Raw genomic sequence first — 20,850 nt, 5'->3', positions numbered from 1 at the left:
TAGCTTCCTTTTGCAAACTGACTGGAATTGCCTCCTCCGCCTGGGGTTGTGAACACTGAATCCATAGTATTCCCATATCTGATGAGCTTCTGAAGCAGAAAACTTGCCATGGGAATCTAATTCAACTCTGCAAGGAGACAATAGCTCAACTCCCAATTTTCTTGGGAGTTAAACTTCTAATAGTGTCTTCTGTCTTGAACAGAAACTGATAACCTATTTTTTTCTTAATTAATGTTCCTCTGAACTGTAGAGGGCTCAGTGCACAATCCACCCTTTAATACATCAGTATGAAATGAAACTGTTGTTGCAATGTAAATGTCTTTTTGACAAATCTTCTGTACACTGGACTTATGCTGGACTTAGAGAGAACTAGACTCCAGCAGAAAAATACAGTTCAGGGCCATCCTCTGTCTAGATCCTAAATGCTATATGGCCTACATGTTTCCACCAGAAGGCTTCTTTTCTATCCTTATGGCAGGATAGCTGCAGAAGACAGAAGTATGACTGTTGTAGTACTCAAAACTAGATAAAAATACACAGTAAGGAAAGAAGACACTGATGTACTACCTTGACTGACTTATGTGGAAGACCAAAGTACGTATGAAAAAAACTGATATTCATTTTCTTACAAGCTTGTACTACAGAAGCAAACTTACCAGAATGTTCTGCTTTGGTTTGAAGATGAGCATGCCAGATGACGGTGACCTAAAAGCCAGGCTGCATTTGTCTGAAGGCCAATTACGCCAGAAAAACTGACAACTGTCGCAGGAAATGTAGATTAATTTTTTAAAGACACAAATGATCTTTAAGAAATAACAAACCATAAACTTAGTATAGGAATATTGTTTGGTTATTAAACAATTTTCCTTTATTTATTTATTATTATATTTGTATCCCGCACTTTCCCACTAAAAGCAGGCTCAATGCGGTTACATCGTAATAGGTAACACAGAATTTTGTTATGTAAAGTAGGAAATTAAGTATAACATAATAGAAGGATGGATGGGTAGTAATGGATGGGTTAGGTAGGTAGAGACAGGTGATAGAGAGAGGAGGGTAAGGTGGGAGATAGATTCTGGGTCAATGTCGTTTTCTCTTCAGTATATGTAAGGTAGATGGGTTCATGAGATTAATCTGGGTCTTTTGGGTAGGCTTGTTTGAATAGATGGGTTTTAGTGCTTTCTGAATGGTAGGTGGTCATGGATTGCTCGGATAGGTCTAGGGAGAGCGTTCCATAGACGGCTGCCCAGGAAGGAGAAATTGGATCCATAATAAGTTTTGTACTTGAGACCTTTACAGCTGGGGTAGTGCAGGTTGAAGTACTTTCGGTGAGGATACAGACATGTTTCTTGCTGGAAGGTCGACCAGATTTATCATATAGTTTGGAGATTCTCCGTGTATTATCTTGTGGGCTTGAAATTGATACGTTCTTTGATGGGAGCCAGTGCAGGTCTTGCACGGAGAGGAGTTGCAATCTCAAAACGTGATCTGCCAAAGATGAGTCTTGCTGCTGTATTTTGGGCGGTCTGAAGGTTTTTAGGATATAGGCTTTGCAGCCTAAGAAAATACTGTTGCAGTAATCAGCATGGGTAAGTACCGTGGATTGCACTAAATTCTTGGAATGTTTTCTGGGGTAGATCTGGTTTACGCGTTTCAATATCCACATCATTGTGAACATTTTCTTTGTGGTGGATGTGGCGTGATTGTCGTGGGAGAGGTGGCTGTCTAGTGTCACTCCAAGATTTTCAGGTTTTCAGAAATGGGATTGTAGTGCCGGAGATGTGAGATTAGATGGGGGAATTGTGGAGTGCTGAGATGAAAGGATTAGGCACTGTGTTTTTTCTTTGTTCAATTTCATCCTAAAGGCGTTGGCCCAGGAGGTTAAGATGTCATGTCCATGGATATTCTATCAGAGATTTCTGTTAGGTTTTGATTTTAAAGGGAATGAATATAGTAACATCATCAGCATAAATGAAAGGGTTTAGATCATGTCTGAATAGGGCTTTGGCTAGTGGGATCATCATAGATTGAAGAGTATTGGCGATAAAGGGGATCCTTGAGGTACTCCGCAGATAGGAGACCAGGGGATGAGATATCAGTGTGTGGTTTAATTTGATAGGATCTTGAGGTGATGAATCCTTTTATCCAGTTAATAATGTTACCGCCGATTCCAAGTTTGTCCAATAGTTTGAAGGAGTGCCAGATAGGAACATACCTCTATAGGCCAACCTAACCAATTTCACAAAAGTTAGCAAGAGAATATGAGAACATTAATCAATAAATATTAACCTTACTACATGTAAAATCCTGGCTTGGGAAAAAAAGCATTCAAGACACAACCCACAGATAAAGGGGTCCTTCTAAATAAGGATGCTGAACATGACTGCTGGAAGTGAACATGTGCCATATTCATCAGAGGATGGACATTGACAGAGCTATAAAATGCTTATGGATATCCATGCCAAAGGTAGGATACTAATCTTTAGTGTGAAAGTAACTAAAGTTCCTATGGATCTCATGAATCATTTGTGAAGTACAAGAACGATTCCAATAAGTGCTATGAAATCACTATCAGAAACCCTTTGAGCTGCACAAGCGTAGTTGTTTATGTCTTCAGCTTCCGAGGTGGATCAATTTTAAAATTGTGATGGAGGAGTGATAGGCAGAGAAATGAGTTGGGTTTTCTTTCAGATATTTACCCAAGTTTTGACTGCAGATCTCTAGTTATTTTGAAAGCAACATAGATTTATTTTATTCAGCTTGAGGCAAAGTACAAATGAGTGAAAACAACAAAATAAAATTCTAATTTTAAATACTGCTCCAAATTTAATCCTCTCGTGTGAATGGGGACTTAGTTCCTTATGCCTGGAATAAACTTTCTGAGCCTGTACGTCTAGCTCCATCTCTACCTGTTTTCAAATCTATGCTGAAACCCACCTTTTCACTGCTGCTTTTGGCTCCTAGCCACTACTCATTTGCCTCCCCCACTGTTCCTTCCTCACCCAGTACTTCCCTCGCCCTTAATTGTCTGTCTGTCTGTATTATTTTAGATTGTAAGCTCTATTGAATAGGGACTGTCTCTCTGTGTCAGGTGTTCAGTGCTGCGTGCGTCTGGTTAGCGCTATACAAATGCTAATAATAATTAGTTAATAGTTTGGTGTCAGTATTTCACAAGTAAAACATCCTCAACCCCCAAACTAAACAAACCACCGAAAGAGAGAGAGAGAGAGTCACAATTTAAAATCATGCCATGGTCCAGATTACAGTCATCATGACTGAAGAACCTCTATTCTTTTTAAATTATCCTTAGTAAATGGAACAAGAGCAGATGAACATTTTTCAGATATGTTGGCGAGCTTACAAAAGGCAATCTTGCCACCATGCATGTTGAACCAGACATGTATGGACTGGGAAAGTTCTGGTTCTTACATTAGGATGATTAGCAGAAAGAGGTGATATGCAATACTGCTGCAGTACAATCATTACAATGACGCTGCTTCAGCATAGTCAGTAGAGAGCTGCATGGGAATGGGGATCAAAGGATTCCTCTCGGGGATAGAAGAAATTGCTGCGGGATTCCAGCGGGGATGTAAGAAGTTGTAGGATTCCTACAGGAATGGAAGAAATTAGCTGTGGGATTCTCATGGGACTGTAGTCAAAATCTCTGACAACACAGAAAAGGCTTGGAATGCACTGGGTGAGGCAATTGTAGCATCAGAATGAGGCTCGGAAAGCAATGAGAGAGGCAAATGGAACACCAGAATGAAGCTTGGAATGCCTCACCGATCTTACATATTTCTTTGAAGGGGTGATGGGAAAGTAGTAAGTGCTCTATTGTGGATTAAGAACAGGTTAGAAAACAGGGAGTAAGGCTAAATGGTCAATATTCTCAATGGCTAAGAATAAATAGTGAGGTTCTCAGGGACTCTGTACTGGGTCCACTTATTTTTAACAACAACTGAGAAGATTAAATTTGCTGATAACACAAAGTTATTCCAAATGTTAAATCACAAGAGGATTGTGGAAAATTGCAAGAGGACCTTACGAGACTAGGAACCCAAATGGCGGATGACATTTAATGTGAGCAAGAACAAAGTGATGCACGTAGGGACGAGAAACCAAATTATAGCTACATGATGCAAGGTTCCACGTTAGGAGTCACCATCCAGGAAAATAATTTAGGTGTTATACATTGAACCCTCTGCTTGGTATGCAGCAGCAGAAGCAGCAGCAGCAAACAAAGCATATAGAATGTGATAAATTATTAGGAAAGGAATGGAGAATAAAACTGAGATTATTATAATGCCTTTGTATCTCTTTATGGTTCAACCGCATCTCAAATACTGTGTGCAATGTTGATCACCGCATCTCAAAAAATATATAGCAGAATCAGAAAAGGTACAGGGAAGGATAATGAAAATAATAAAGGGGATGGGACTTCCTCATGAGGAAGGGCTAAAGAGGCTAGGCTCTTCAGCTTGGAGAAGAGACAGAGATATGATAGAAATCTGTAACATACTGAGTAGAGTGGAGTGCATGGGTAGACAAGAATTGTTTGTTTACTCTTTCCAAAAAAAACAAGGACTAGGGGACCCACAATGAAGCCAGTAAGAAGTAAATTTAAAACAAATCAAAGAAATATTTCTTCATTCAGTGTATAATTAAGCTCTGGAATTTGTTGCCACAGAATGTAGTAAAAGCAGTTAGCTTAGCAGGGTTTAAGAATGTTTGGACACATTCCTAGAAGAAAAGTCCATAAGCCATTATTAATATGGACTTATTTCTGGGATAAGCAGTATAAAATCTGTTTTACTCTTTTGGGATCTTACCAGGTACTTGGGACCTAGATTGGCTATGTTAGAAACAGAATAGTGGGTTAGATGGACCTTCGGTTCCCGTGTTCTCATGTTAATCTTACCATCCTTTAATATACTAACTCAATATTTCCCCGTCAGTCCTGGAGTACCCTCTTGCCAGTCAGGTTTCAGGATATCTGCAATAAATATGCATGATATTAATTTGCATACATTGCCTCCACTGTATGCAATCTCCATTATGCATATTCATTGTGGATATCCTGAAAACCTGACTGGCAGGGGGTACTCCAGGACTGACTCGGTAAACACTGTACTAACCTCTATAGCCGCCCTTCCAACCCAGCCCTCAGGGCACACCTAGTCCCACTGGGTTTTCAGGATACCCACAATGACTATTCATGAATTTTATTTATTTATTTATTGCAATTTGTATCCCACATTTTCCCACCTTTTTGTCGGGCTCAGTGTGGCTTACAATAGGATATGAATAATAGAAATACATTTGTTACAATTTGGTTATGGATTACATTGTGCAGAGTTGTGCGAGACATTCGAATATCAATTAGGAATATGACAATGGGATTTGTATGCACTACATCAATTGCATGCAAATCTATTCATGTATTGTGAATATCCTAAAAACCTGAAGAGACTAGGTTGAGAATGACCTGCTCTATAAGGTATCATTATTTTTCAATTTAATTATTATAATTAAAGATGTCTGCTGTACAATATTTAATTTTTTATCTACAAGCTATAGGCTTGGTTGCTACAACTTCGGCTTGGTTTGTTTCTTTTTTGTCTGCATGTTCCTTCTGTATATGATCTCCACTACCTCTTCCTCTGTTGTATTCCCTCTTAACTGCTGAGTCCTACCAGGACTTGATTCTTTCCCCTCTTTTATTCAATATTTTCCTGAGCCCATTAGCAACATCCGTTTCTTTTTTATGCTGATGATAGTCTCTTAATATTTCTAACCTCTCCTTATTCATCAGATTAGGTCCCTTGGAAATTGCCCTTGAAGCCCTAACTGGCTTTTGTCTCAAACTAATTCTAAATAAATCAAAAACAACAGTCTGTTGGATTACTGAATTTCATCAAAAGCCAGTACTAACTCCTATTCTGTTTAACCTTCCATTACCTACTGCAGAGTCTTTTTGATACTTAGGTATAATAATAGATTCTCAACTTTCTTTTGATCTCCAAGTATTACAGTATGTCAAAAAAAAAAGGTGGGGGGGGGGGGGAGGTGGCATCATCTCCATTCTATCAGAAGATTTCTGGATTTTGTATCTCTTAATACATTGATTCATGCATTTACTATTTCTAGATTATTGTAATGTTGCACATGCTGGTATTTCTCAATATTATTATTGTTGATTACAAACCATCCCGAATTCAGCAACACATTTACTATTTAGAGCAAAGAAGTATGACCATGTTACTCCTTTGCTAATTCAGCTCCATTGATTACCAATAAAACACTGAGTAGAGAGGGTAGCACTGAATCCAGTTCAAAGTTTTGGGTGATTATTCACAAAGTTTTACATCTTAGAAGCATCTGGATTCCTTAGATCTCTTGATGCTAATTGTTTGCTTCTGCCAGCTCCAAAGAATGCTCATTATGAGTCTACTAGATCATCAGTGGTTTTTTTTTTTTTTACACTTGTCACCATGCCTCTGGAATAGTCTTCCCCTAAACATTAGGGCAGAGCTTGCCTGTCCAAATTCAAGACTTTACAAAAAACATATTACTTTCAGCTAGCTTTTAATCTCTCAATCTCATGCTTCGCTACAGTTTTGTTTATTGCTTTATTGTTTTTAGTGGACCCGACCCTGACACAGTTGTAGCGAAACATGCCGCATTCGGCCAGTGGTCTCGTTGTTTATAACAGCACCCAAAAGCTAAGTTGTTTTAATCTTTAAGATACAATTAAAATGAAATTTAAACAAAGTGAGGAGAGTTATTATAATGAAAAATTTGAACCTATGAAGAGGCAATGGCGAGTTAAGAGAGTAAAGAGTTGTTTCAGCTCTTAATAAATGAATCGCCGCCACACACTAAGTGCCACTGAGGTCCATCTTAGAAAATATATTTATATTTGTTAACATAAGCAGAGAACTGTTCCACAGGAAATTTCTTTATTGAAAATTGTTGCATTCATAGTTTAGTTCAGTACAAAATTTGTTCAGGCGCTGAGTTTTTTTTTTTTTTGCTTTGACAGATTGTTTAATCTGGCCCCTGCTGTGAGAAGAAAAGTGTAATCTTTAAATTTGACCTCCTTTAATTGGATTTATTCATTACATGCACTTTATATACCACCAGTGTACAAACGATTGCTTCGTAGTGGTTTACATCAAAAGAAGAAAAGGGTGTGCCACTTGGGGACTAGAAAGAAGAGGGGGAAAGCCAAGTGAGGAAAATCAATGGGGAGGTTTAGGGACGAGGGTTGAAGGTCTCCTGGAAAGGGGAGAAAGATGGAGAAGGTCTTTTGGGAGGAGCAAAGAAGGTGGTTAGGGGCGTATGGTATAAGTAGCTTATTGATGTATGTTGGAGTAGATGGGAAGCGCCCTTTGAAGAGAAGCAGGAGAATTTTGAATTTGATCCGAGTAGAAATCAGAAGCCAGTGTTCCATTTGGTGAGGGGGTGTGTGACATGGTCAAAACAGTGGGCACTGTGAATTACTTTTATGGCAGTGGATTGAACAAATTGCAGATGTTCTAGTAAATAACGCAGCAGGCCAACATACAGAAAGTTGAAGTAACTGAGATTGGGGACAACAAGAGTGAGGATACAAGGACAGATAAGCGAGAGGGGGAGCACACAGCAAACAGAATGGGTGCAGTGGAGGGCAAAGAACGAGGAACGCAGCACTTTGTCAATCTGTTGGTCGAATGTACACCTAGAATATGAACAGAGTCTGTTTGTGTAACTGGAATATTGGAGAGACAGATATGTATTGGTAGAAGGCCAATGCTCTCTTGCAGTCCAATGTGTGCAGCTGACGTTCAGCAGGGCAGGAATGAGGACGGGGAAAGAATGTTGGCAAGACAATTGACTGGTTCAGATGGAACTCCGACACAACCTTCGGCAAGAACTTAGGGTGAGTGCAGAGGACTACTCTGTTATGATGAAATTTGGTGTAAGGAGCCTGGGCTACCAGGGCCTGAAGCTCACTGACCCTACGAGCTGAAGTAACTGCCACCAAGAAAATGACCTTCCAGGTCAAGTACTTCAGATGGCAGGAGTTCAGTGGCTCAAAAGGAGGTTTCATCAGCTGGGTGAGAACGACATTGAGATCCCATGACACTGTAGGAGGCTTAACAGGGGGCTCTGACAAAAGCAAACCTCTCATGAAGCGAACAACTAAAGGCTGTGCTGAGATCGGCTTACCTTCCACACGGTAATGGTATGCACTGATTGCACTAAGGTGAACCCTTACAGAGTTGGTCTTGAGACCAGACTCAGACAAGTGCAGAAGGTATTCAAGCAGGGTCTGTGTAGGACAAGAGCGAGGATCTAGGGCCTTGCTGTCACACCAGACGGCAAACCTCCTCCATAGAAAGAAGTAACTCCTCTTAGTGGAATCTTTCCTGGAAGCAAGCAAGATGCGGGAGACACCCTCTGACAGACCCAAAGAGGCAAAGTCTACGCTCTCAACATCCAGGCCGTGAGAGCCAGAGACTGGAGGTTGGGATGCAGGAGCGCCCCTTCGTCCTGTGTGATGAGGGTCGGAAAACACTCCAATCTCCAAGGTTCTTCGGAGGACAACTCCAGAAGAAGAGGGAACCAGATCTGACGTGGCCAAAAAGGAGCAATCAGAATCATGGTGCCTCGGTCTTGCTTGAGTTTCAACAAAGTCTTCCCACCAGAGGTATGGGAGGATAAGCATACAGCAGACCCTCCCCCCAGTCCAGAAGGAAGGCATCCGATGCCAGTCTGCCGTGGGCCTGAAGCCTGGAACAGAACTGAGGGACTTTGTGGTTGGCTCGAGATGCGAAGAGATCTACCAAGGGGGTGCCCCACACCTGGAAGATCTGTCGCACTACATGGGAATTGAGCGACCACTCGTGAGATTGCATAATCCTACTCAACCTGTGGCTTGGAGCACCATGCCGTGACGGCGAGCCCAGAGCCACATGCTGACAGCGAGATCCGGTGCCCCCCTGCTTGTTGATGTAATACATGGCAACCTGGTTGTCTGTCTGAATTTGGATAATTTGGTGGGACAGCCGATCTCTGAAAGCCTTCAGAGCGTTCCAGACCGCTCGTAACTCCAGGAGACTGATCTGCAGATCGCGTTCCTGGAGGGACCAGCTTCCTTGGGTGTGAAGCCCATCGACATGAGCTCCCCACCCCAGGAGAGACGCATCCGTGGTCAGCACTTTTGTGGCTGAGGAATTTGGAAAGGACGTCCCAGAGTCAAATTGGACCAAATCGTCCACCAATACAGGGATTTGAGAAAACTCGTGGACAGGTGGATCACGTCTTCTAGATCCCCAGCAGCCTGAAACCACTGGGAAGCTAGGGTCCATTGAGCAGATCTCATGTGAAGGCGGGCCATGGGAGTCACATGAACTGTGGAGGCCATGTGGCCCAGCAATCTCAACATCTGCCGAGCTGTGATCTGCTGGGACGCTCGCACCCGCGAGACGAGGGACACAAGTTGTTGGCTCTCTTCTCTGGGAGATAGGTGCGAGCCGTCCGAGAGTTCAGCAGAGCTCCTATGAATTCGAGTTTCTGCACTGGGAGAAGGTGGGACTTCGGATAATTTATCACAAACCCCAGTAGCTCCAGGAGGCGAATAGTCATCTGCATGGACTGTAGAGCTCCTGCCTCGGATGTGTTCTTCACCAGCCAATCGTCGAGATATGGGAACACGTGTACCCCCAGTCTGCAAAGTGCCGCTGCTACTACAGCCAAGCACTTCGTGAACACTCTGGGCGCAGAGGCGAGCCCAAAGGGTAGCACACAGTACTGGAAGTGACGTGTGCCCAGCTGAAATCGCAGATACTGTCTGTGAGCTGGCAGTATCGGGATGTGTGTGTAGGCGTCCTTCAAGTCCAGAGAGCATAGCCAATCGTTTTCCTGAATCATGGGAAGAAGGATGCCCAGGGAAAGCATCCTGAACTTTTCTTTGACCAGATATTTGTTCAGGGCCCTTAGGTCTAGGATGGGACGCATCCCCCCTGTTTTCTTTTCCACAAGGAAATACCTGGAATAGAATCCCAGCCCTTCCTGCCCGGATGGCACGGGCTCGACCGCATTGGCGCTGAGAAGGACGGAGAGTTCCTCTGCAAGTACCTGCTTGTGGTGGAAGCTGTAAGACTGAGCTCCCGGTGGACAATTTGGAGGTTTTGAGGCCAAACTGAGGGTGTATCCTTGCCGGACTATTTGGAGAACCCACTGATCGGAGGTTATGAGAGGCCACCTTTGGTGAAAAACTTTCAACCTCCCTCCGATTGGCAGGTCGTCCGGCACTGACACTTGGATGTCGGCTATGCTCTGCTGGAGCCAGTCAAAAGCTCGTCCCTTGCTTTTGCTGGGGAGCCGAGGGTCCTTGCTGAGGCGCACGCTGCTGACGAGAGCGAGTGCGCTGGGGCTTAGCCTGGGCCGCAGGCTGTCGAGAAGGAGGATTGTACCTACGCTTACCAGAAGAGTAGGGAACAGTCCTCCTTCCCCAAAAAAATCGTCTACCTGTAGAGGTAGAAGCTGAACGCTGCCGGCGGGAGAACTTGTCGAAAGCGGTATCCCGCTGGTGGAGCTGCTCTACCACCTGCTCGACTTTTTCTCCAAAAATTTTATCTGCACGGCAAGGCGAGTCCGCAATCTGCTGCTGGAGCCTATTCTCCAGGTCGGAGGCACGCAGCCATGAGAGTCTGTGCATCACCACACCTTGAGCAGCGGCCCTGGACACTACATCAAAGGTGTCATACACCCCTCTGGCCAGGAATTTTCTGCACGCCTTCAGCTGCCTGACCACCTCCTGAAATGGCTTGGCTTGCTCAGGGGGGAGCTTGTCCACCAAGCCCGCCAACTGCCGCACATTGTTCCGCATGTGTATGCTCATGTAGAGCTGGTAAGACTGAATTTTGGCCACGAGCATAGAGGAATGGTAGGCCTTCCTCCCAAAGGAGTCTAAGGTTCTAGAGTCCTTGCCCGGGGGCGCCGAAGCATGCTCCTTAGAACTCTTAGCCTTCTTTAGGGCCAAATCCACAACTCCAGAGTCGTGAGGCAACTGAGTGCGCATCAGCTCTGGGTCCCCATGGATCCGGTACTGGGACTCGATCTTCTTGGGAATGTGGGGATTACTTAGTGGCTTGGTCCAGTTCGCCAGCAATGTCTTTTTTAGGACATGATGCATGGGTACTGTGGACGCTTCCTTAGGTGGAGAAGGATAGTCCAGGAGCTCAAACATTTCAGCCCTGGGCTCGTCCTCCACAACCACCGGGAAGGGGATGGCCGTAGACATCTCCCGGACAAAGGAAGCGAAAGACAGACTCTCGGGAGGAGAAAGCTGCCTTTCAGGAGAGGGAGTGGGATCAGAAGAGAGGCCATCAGACTCCTCGTCAGAGAAATATCTGATGTCCTCCTCCTCCTCCCACGAGGCCTCACCGTCGGTATCAGACACAAGTTCGCGGACCTGTGTCTGAAGCCGTGCCCGGCTTGACTCCGTGGAACCACGGCCACAGTGGGAGCGTCGAGAGGTAGACTCCCTCGCCCGCACCGGCGAAGCTCCCTCCGCCGACGTCGTTGGGAAGCCTTCCTGGGAGGCTACCACAGTCGGTACCGCAAGCGGCACCGATGTCGGAGACCTCACCCCGGGCAAGGGGCCAGCCGGCGCCTCACTCAACGGTACCGGTGGCGCAAGCACCCCCGGTACCGGAGGGGAAGGGCGCAACAGCTCTCCCAGGATCTCTGGGAGAACGGCCCGGAGACTCTCGTGCAGAGCAGCTGTGGAGAAAGACATGGAAGCCGATGCAGGTGTCGATGTCAGAGTCTGTTCCGGGCGTGGAGGCTGTTCCGGGCTGTCCATAGTGGAGCGCATCGACACCTCTTGAACAGAGGGTGAGCGGTCCTCTTGGTGCCGATGCCTACTGGGTGCCAACTCCCTCGGCGACCCAGAGCTCTCGGTGCCAACACGGGAAAGGGACCGGTGTCGATGCTTCTTCTACTTCTTGGGACGAAGCATGTCACCGGAGCTTCCCGGCACCGACGAGGAGGACGTAGAATCCAACCGTCGCTTCCTCGGGGCCGAGGCCGAAGAAGGTCGGTCTCGGGGGGGGCTGTACCGCAGGAGCCCTCAGGGTAGGGGGAGACCCACCCGAAGGCTCACCGCCACCAGCAGGGGAATGGACAGCCCTCACCTGCACTCCAGACGAAGCACCACCATCCGACGACATCAGCAGACGAGGAGGTCCCGGTACCACCGACGCCGACGCAGCCTTCCGATGTCTCAGCCCCGATGCAGAGGGTTGATGCCTCGATGCACTCGATGCAATCGCGGCCGAGGATGAAGGTCTGGACGCTGGCGACGTCAATGCACTCGATACTCCCGGTGCCGATGCCGACGAAGAGCCCGAGAACAAAACGTTCCACTGGGCCAATCTCGCTACCTGAGTCCGCTTTTGTAAAAGAGAGCACAGACTACAGGCCTGCGGGCGGTGCCCAGCCCCCAGACACTGAAGACATGACGTGTGTCTATCAGTGAGCGAGATTACCCGGGCGCACTGGGTGCACTTCTTGAAGCCGCTGGGAGACTTCGATGTCATGGGCGGAAAAATCGCGCCGGCGAGATCAAAACTCGTAATGGCGAAGATGGCACCACAAAATAGGGGAAGAAAACCTTCGAACCGAGACCTCCAAGGGGCCTACCCCGACGACGTAAGAAAACTTAACGGGGCAAAAACTAGAAATATAGGAAGGGGAACAGACCGAAAAGTTCTCCTTCCGAATGTTTTCTTTTTTTTTCGTAGCGAAGTCCAAAAAAGACGCGCGAGGTCGACTTTCAGGGCGCGAACGGCATAAACACGACCGTACTGAGCGCGGACAAAAGAAGACTGGCCGGCACGAGCCGGTTTTGGGCGGGAAGACGGACGCGCATGCGCGGTGCGCATCAGCGCGCGAGGGCTAGCAAAGGCTTTTGCTAGTGAAGATTCCGATTGGAGGGGCTGCCATGGACGTCACCCATCAGTGAGAACAAGCAGCCTGCTTGTCCTCGGAGAAACTCTGCTAAACTTTAGATTGAGCTGTGGGGCTGACCCTCATTCACACACACAGAAACAAGTATTAGTCCATTCTGATTTAATAAATTAGGTGTAAAACTTACTCAACAAAATAGTATTAGTAACTGCAATATGATCTCTCATCTAATCTAGTGTGAATGCACATTTTCTACTGTACTAAAGATGATGTGGGCATAAAGTTCAGCTTTTTTAATTGGTAAATTTAAGAGACACTTACTTCAGTTACTGTCCTGATGACTTCATTCAGTTTACTCTGGAACTGTGAAGACTGGATAGCTTCAGATTTTAGCTAGGTGGAAAATGAAGATGTATAAAAACACAAAAAAAGAAAACATTTTCATAGTTAGGGGATAATTTTCAAATACATTTCTACTCATAAGATAGTGCTATATGCAGGGCTTTTTTTGAGGGGGTACTTGGGGGTAGAGTACCAGCACCTTTTCCATTGCCTGCTAAAATTGACCCATGGACCCCAAGTTTTAATGAAAAAGCTCAGACTCTACACATCAATTCTGCCTTGTCACAGATTCTGTGACTGGTTGTAGGGGGCCTGGCTATTGTGGGGTGGGTCCCTCAGTGATCACCTCACCCCTGAAGGGTGGCCTGGCATTTGCGTACCTGCACCTTTTCCACTAGAAAGAAACGCACTGGCTATATGCATGATAAAGTATGGTATGTATGGCCATTTTGCTCATACCTTTATCTGTAATAAGCAAAGGCATTCCTGCAGATGGAGTTGGAGAGAGATTTGCACTTATACACTCAAATATATGTATGGTGAAATTTGTTCTTATCTGTTAATTTCCTTTCTTTGAATCCTGCTAGACCAGTCCAGACATGGGTAATGTCACCTTGTACAGACTTGCAGATTCTGATGTCATCACTATAATAGATGGTGCAGCCAGAACATTTTAGTATGATAATGTGAAAGCCACTCAACACAGACCCCAAAACAATTAAGAGGAAAAAATAAGAGAACCAAACTGAACCCAGAACAGAGGATTCATAAGGCTACTTTCACAAAACTGATTATAAATAGACAGGTGGCCTACCTAGGATCCAGGAATCTATCAAATCCTTCAGTCTTCCAGGGTGGGTCCTGGACTGGTCTGGCAGGACTCAAGGAAAGGAAAGGAAATTTACAGGTAAAAACAATTTTCACCTTCGTTATCATCCTGCTAGACCAGTCTAGACATAAGGGATGTACCAGAGCTTTTATCTCACAGGAAGAAGACAAAACATTCCAGGACTGCCCTACCCAAGGCACCATCCCGCCTTGCCCAAACATCAAGCTCATAATATTTGACACTGAAATGGAGGGAGGACCTTGCAAATGTTATCCAAGGTAATTGCACCTGTTCAGCCCTTGATGCAGCCTGCAACCTTTTAGAGTGAGTCTTAAGACCCTGAGAAACTTCTTTTCTCTAAAGAATACAGACTAAATAGACGACATTATTCCGCATGCAATCGAAGACTTCAAGGTCACGTGGCCCTTGCAAGAACCATATAAATTGGTAAAAAGAAGATACAACATTCAAAAAGGATGTCCAAGACACAGCAGCACTCTATGAATGTCCAGTTTATAGAGTGTCCATAAACAATGAGAATACTGAAAGGCAGTGAGAGGAACCGTATAATTCAAATGAAAAGGAGAAACCAACTTTGGCAGAAAGGAAGGGGAGAGAGAGAACAGTATGCAGTGAAACAGCATCAAAATGGAAGTACAAATGGGAGGAAATGACCTCAGCCCTCTGAATGGATACTTGATGCTGAAGCTCTCTTACTCTGCTTGATTCAATAGCCAATATCTCTCCCCAACAGGTTTGTCAGGTTGATTTTTCACTACAGTGAACTTCTATTACTTGCTTTGATGGTGCTCAAGTCAAAGAACAGTGAAGTGAAGAAAGTCCTTCGGCACTTTCAACATCCTAAGATTAAGTCCACCTCACAACCTACCACTCTGATACACAAGAGATCCCTTGTTCTGCGTGATGAGGGTTGGTAAAGATTCCAATCTCTACAGATCTTCAGAGGACAACCGAAGAGGAAACCAGATCTGCCTTGGCCAGTAAGGAGAATTAAGAACACAAGAATAGCCATATTGGGTCAGACCAATGGTCTATCTAGCCCAATATCCTGCTTCCAACAGTGGCCAATCCAGATCACAAGTACTTGGCAGAAACCCAATCAGTAGCAACATTCCATGCTAATAATCCAGGGGCAAGCAGTGGTTTCCCCCATGTCCACCTCTATAACAGACTATGGGCTTTTCCTACAGAAAACTTGTCCAAACCTTTTTTAAACCCAGATACGCTAACCGCTGTTACCACATTCTCGGGCAGCGAGTTCCAGAGCATAACTATTCTATGAGTGAAAAAATATTTCCTAATTGTTTTAAAAGTATTTCCATGTAATTTCATTGATTATCCCCTGGTCCTTGTACTTTTGAAACAAGGAAATATTGATTTACTTCTACACGTTCTACACCACTCAGGATTTTATAGATCTTAATCATATCCTCCCCTCAGGCATCTCTGTTCCAAGCAGAAGAGCCCTAACCTCTTTAGCCTTTCCTCATATAGGAGTTTCATCCCCTTTTATTATTTTGGTTGCTCTTCTTTGAACCTTTTCTAATTTCACTATATATTTTTTGAGATACGGCAACCAGAATTCAGTGCAATACTGGAGGTGAGATCACACCATGGACCGAAACAAAGACATTATAATATTCTTGGTCTAATAATTCCTAGCATCCTGTTTACTTTTTTGGCTCCCCCACACACTGGGCAGAAGATTTCAAAGCATTGTCTATAACGACACCTAGACCTTTTAAAAACATAACAGCAGCCATACTGGGTCAGACTAAAGATCTATCTAGCCTAGTATCCTGCTTCCAATAGTGGCCAAACCAGGTCACAAGTACCTGGCAGAAACCCAAATAGTAGCAACATTCCATGCTAGCAATCCCAGGGCAAGCAGTGGCTTCCCCATGTACTCTTAATAGCAGACCTTGGATTTTTCCTTCAGGAACCTGTCCAAACCTTGTTTAAACCCAGATCTACTAACCGCTGTTACTACATCCTCCATCAACGAGTTCCAGAGCTTAACTATTCTTTGAGTGAAAAAATATTTCCTCCTATTTGTTTTAAAAGTATTCCTATATCAAATTTAATCACCTCATTCGTCATTCCATTTTCCAGATCATTTATAAATATGCTAAATAGAACCGGTTCCAGTACAGATCCCTGCCACACTCCACTATTCACCCTTCTCCATTAAGAAAAATGGCCATTTAACCCTACCCTCTATTTTCTGTCCAATTCCTAATTCACAGAAGGATATTGCCTTCTATCCCATGACTTTTTAATTTTCTTAGGAGTCTCTTATGATGAACTTTGTCAAGCTTTCTGAAAATCCAGATATATCAACCGGCTCACCTTTATCCATATATTTATTTACGCCTTCAAATAAAAGAAGTAAATTGGTGAGGCAAGACTTCCCTTGGCTGAACCCATGCTAACTCTGTCCCATTAAACCATGTTTGTCTATGTGTTCTATAATTTTATTCTTCATAATAATTTCTACTATTTTCTCTGGCACTGAAGTCAGACTTACCAGTATGTAATTTCCCAGATCACTCCTAGAATCCTTTAAAAATGTTGGTGTTACATTGGCAACCCTCCAATCGTCAAGTACTACAGATGATTTAATAACAGGTTACAGATTGCTAACAACATATCTGCAATTTCATGTTTGAGTTCTTTCAGTACCCTGGGGTGTATGCTATCTGGTCCAGGTGATTTATCACTCTAAATTGTCAATTTGATTCAGTACATCTTCCAGGTTCACCGAGATTTCTCTCAGTTCCTCATCATCACCCTTGAAAACCATTTCCAGTACAGGTAAATCTCTTACATTTTCTTCCATAAAGACCGAAGCAAAGAAATCATTCAATCTCTCTGCTATGGCCTTGTCCTCCATGAATGCCTCTTTGCTCCTTCATGGAGCCCTGGTCGTACTTGTTTCAGTAAAGACTTCTCTATGAGAGGTATTGGAGGATATGCATACAGAAGTCCCTCCCCCTCCCCCAGTGTAGAAGAAAGGCACCCAACACTATTCTGCCATGTGACCTGAGCCTGGATCAGAACTGGGGGTCTTTGATGATGAGATGAGTGACAAAAACATCCACCCAGGAGATGCCCCATTCTTGAAAGATCTTGGGGTCTGCACCCATGTTGAGAGACCAGTTGTGCAGTTGCACAACCCCTGTTCAGTCTGTCCGCCAAGCAGTTCTTCTTTCCTGGTAGGTACGTGGCTCAGAGGACCATTCCGTGAAGGAGGGCCCACTGCCACATTCCCACTACTTCCTGACACAAGGGTTAGGATCCCGTACCCCCTTGCTTGTTTACATAAAACATTGCAACCTACTTGTCTGTTTAAATGAGTATGATCTGATTCTGTAGCTGATCTCTGAAAGCCTTTAGAGCGTATCAAATGGCTCTCAGCTTGAGGAGGTTGATATGGAGACCTGTTTCCTGAGCAGACCAAGTTCCCTGGGTGGGAAGCCCATCTACATGAGCTCCCCATCCCAGGTTGGGCACATCTGTTGTGAGCAACTCCTGAAGAGGTGGAATTTGGAACTGTAGTTCCACAGTCAAATTCGTACAAATTATCCACCAGAGAAGGGCATGAGTCAACTCTGGAGGAATGTGGATGACATCTGCTAGATTCCCAGCCACCTGAGACCACTGGGAAGCAAGGGTGCATACAGCCTCTCTCAAGTGAAAACATGCCATGGGTGTGACATGCACTGTTGAGGCCATATGGCCCATCAATGTCAACATTTGCCAAGCTGTGACCTGCTTGCTTCTTTGGGTTTGCGAGACAAGTGTTGATAAAGTCTCCACTCTCACTTGTGGAAGAAAAGCCCAAGCTTGCAATGTATCACGCAGGGCTCCTATGTACTCCAATCGCTGAACCAGGAGCAGGTGGGACTTAGGGTAGTTTATGACAAACCGTAGTAGCTCCAACACCCAAATAGTTAGGCATATTGACTCTGATGCCCCCTCCTGTGATACGCTCTTGACCAACCAATTGTCCAGACAGGGAAACACATACACTTCCAGTCTGTGCAAGCACACTACAACTGCCACTGGGCACTTGGTGAATACACTGGGGGCTGATGCAAGCCAAACAGCAGTACACGGTACTGGTAATGGTGTTTCCTCTATGCAGAATCTGAGATACTTCCTGTGACTGGGAAGTATTCAAATGTGAATATAGTAGGGCTGCACATTTAACGTGTTACAATTTTGACTTGCGTTAATAATTTTAACACGTTACTCGCTTTACATTCCCTGCTCCTTGCCCTGTTACCTGTGTCTCTCTCCATCTCTCCCTTTGTCCTCTTCTTTTAGCTTTCATTGCTTCCGCCTTGCCATCGCCCTGCCTCCTCCTGAACGCAAATGCTCTGGTATCTCCCTCCCCCTCCCAGCCTGTCTTTACTGTCTACAGCACCAAAGAGGTGTGCAGCACTAGATGCATGCTGCTTCTCTTGAGCCAGGAGCCGCCCTCCCTCTGTAGCTCCCACCTCCTCTTTCAGAACTTCCTGTTTCCTGTCAGTGGGACACCACAGAGAGAGGGCTCCCAGCATGAGAGATACAGCTTGTGTCTAGTGATGCAGACAGTAAAGGCAAGTAGGGAGGGTTGGGGAGAGGAGAGTAGGAGAAAGATGCTAGGACCCCCAGGAGAAAACTGGGAAGAAGAGTGCAAGATGCCAGAATGCAGACAAAGGAGATGCAGCTAGGCCAGGCAAAGATGCCAGGATCTAAAACAGGGGATGGGATAAACAAACAAACAAACAAAGAAGATGGTGCCCACGGAGAAGATGGTGCCCATGGAGGGGAGAGGAAGGGTAAAGGGAAGAGATAGTGTCCTGGGAGGGGTGGTAAGCTGGTCAACTTACATGACAGAACCCACACAGCTGCAGATGCACAGCCCTTTCCAACCCCCCAAAAGACAGAATGGGCTATTCCAGATCCAACTACAACAGGCCTGCCACCTGCCTGAGCAAGGCTGAACAAGACTGGTGTGCCTCAGCCTAAATTCCTGTATTTATTTATTTTTAACTGTATTCCCTATCAAGGAAGAAAAAGCGTCAGCTCCCAATGCCTTTTTTTTAACAAAGCCCTGAAATTTGGGGGCAGTATAGGGTGGAGGGAAAGGCGGGGGCACCAACATAGCCTGGCACAGGGAGCAAAGGCCTGTAGGTTGAGGTTTTGGGTCACTGAGGAGAACTAACAGCCCTCCTCTGCCTCAACCAGTGGTCGGGCCATGCCTCAGAACCACAAAGACAAAGGTCATAGACCAAGGCTCAAGGAGTCTGGCCCAAAAACTGAACTGAGAAAAAAAATAAACAATAGAAAAACTGTTGCACTTGTTCATCTGTACCATCTGCTGGAGGCAAAGAAATACTGGAATGTTCCTGGTTGCACTGATGTTTCTGGTTGTATCAAAGTTTCTGTCTCCATCTGCTAGTAAGTAACCCATAGGTTTGGGCTGATCTAGCAATATAAGGAAGTCAATGTTCTCAAAAACTGTATGTGTACAGTAGGTGTAAATGTGTGCAGGTGTTTTCGGTTGCATAATTTTGAAAATGAAAATATATACTTACTTTCCCTTCAAAAATTGGTTAACTTATGCACCGGAGTGGAGGAGTAGCCTAGTGATTAGTGCAGTGGACTTTGATCCTGGGGAACTAAGTTTGATTCCCACTGCAGCTCCTTGTGACTCTGGTCAAGTACTTAACCCTCCATTGCCCCCAGTACAAAAAAAAAATAAGTACCTGAATATATGTAAACCACTTTGAATGTAGTTGCAAAAACCTGAAAGGTGATATATCAAGTCCCATTTCCCTTCCCTTTCCCATATTTAAAGCACAGATTCAGAGTCCCTTGAGGTAGGCTGCAGGGGCTTTTCAGGTGGAGTTACAAAATTCTGGGTGAAGACATATGTTTAACGCCTGGGTGGGTGGGGAGGCTTTACCAGCCACCCTTAATTTGGCTCAAATTTTTGTTTTGCCTAAACTTAGTAGAGATCCCACTCTCCCTCAGTCATACCGACCTATTTTTCTTCTCAACTATGAAGTTAAACTGTTAGCTAAAGTCATGGCTAATAGGCTGGGCAAAATTTTGCCCTCCAATATACATGACTATCAAGTGGGATTTGTTAAAAATCGCTTGGTATCTAGAAATACTAGACGAATAGTGATATCTTGGGAATACGGAGCACACAAGGGGCAGCCTTCTCTGTTGGTCAGTTTCGATGTAGAGAAGGCTTTTGATCAGGTTCGCTGGGATTTTTTTTATACGCCACCCTTAAAAAGTATGGTTTTGGTTTCATGGGTTGCTTTGGGTCCATCATCAAAGCTCTTTACTCTTCTCCCAGATAGTGTGTGTCTGATAGTCTTGTCATTAGCCGTGGTACCCGTTGTTGCACCTACTGTTTGTACTTACCTTGGATTCCCTTAACGGAGATATTTATGATAACCCAAATAGTTCGGGGATGAGGCTGGGCTCAGAGTCCTTTAAATTAGCAGCTTTCATGGATGACTTTTTAGTCAATCTCACAGATCCTCAGCAGTCTCTGGGGGCTTTATTGGAAAGTTTTCAAGGATAATGTGATTACGCAGGTTTTCATTTAAATTTAAAAAGTCGGAAGCTTTGCCCTCCATGGCGGCTATCCAGTGCAATTGGGGAGGGGGGGGGGGGGTTGTACTCAGTGAATG

General features: G+C 44.8%; 1 protein-coding gene across 1 annotated transcript in view; it reads right to left on the bottom strand.

The window, feature by feature from the left end:
* FOCAD (focadhesin) overlaps positions 1-20,850 on the bottom strand; it is a 438,419-nt gene that overhangs the window by 78,271 nt on the left and 339,298 nt on the right. Inside the window, 2 exon segments of the mRNA XM_030194211.1 lie at positions 640-761; positions 13,283-13,353. Coding sequence (XP_030050071.1) covers positions 640-761; positions 13,283-13,353 — 193 coding nt within the window.

This window comes from Microcaecilia unicolor, chromosome 2, assembly GCF_901765095.1.
Source record: "Microcaecilia unicolor chromosome 2, aMicUni1.1, whole genome shotgun sequence".
NCBI classification, from domain to species: Eukaryota; Metazoa; Chordata; class Amphibia; order Gymnophiona; family Siphonopidae; genus Microcaecilia; species Microcaecilia unicolor.
This window is presented reverse-complemented; position numbering and strand designations above follow the sequence as displayed.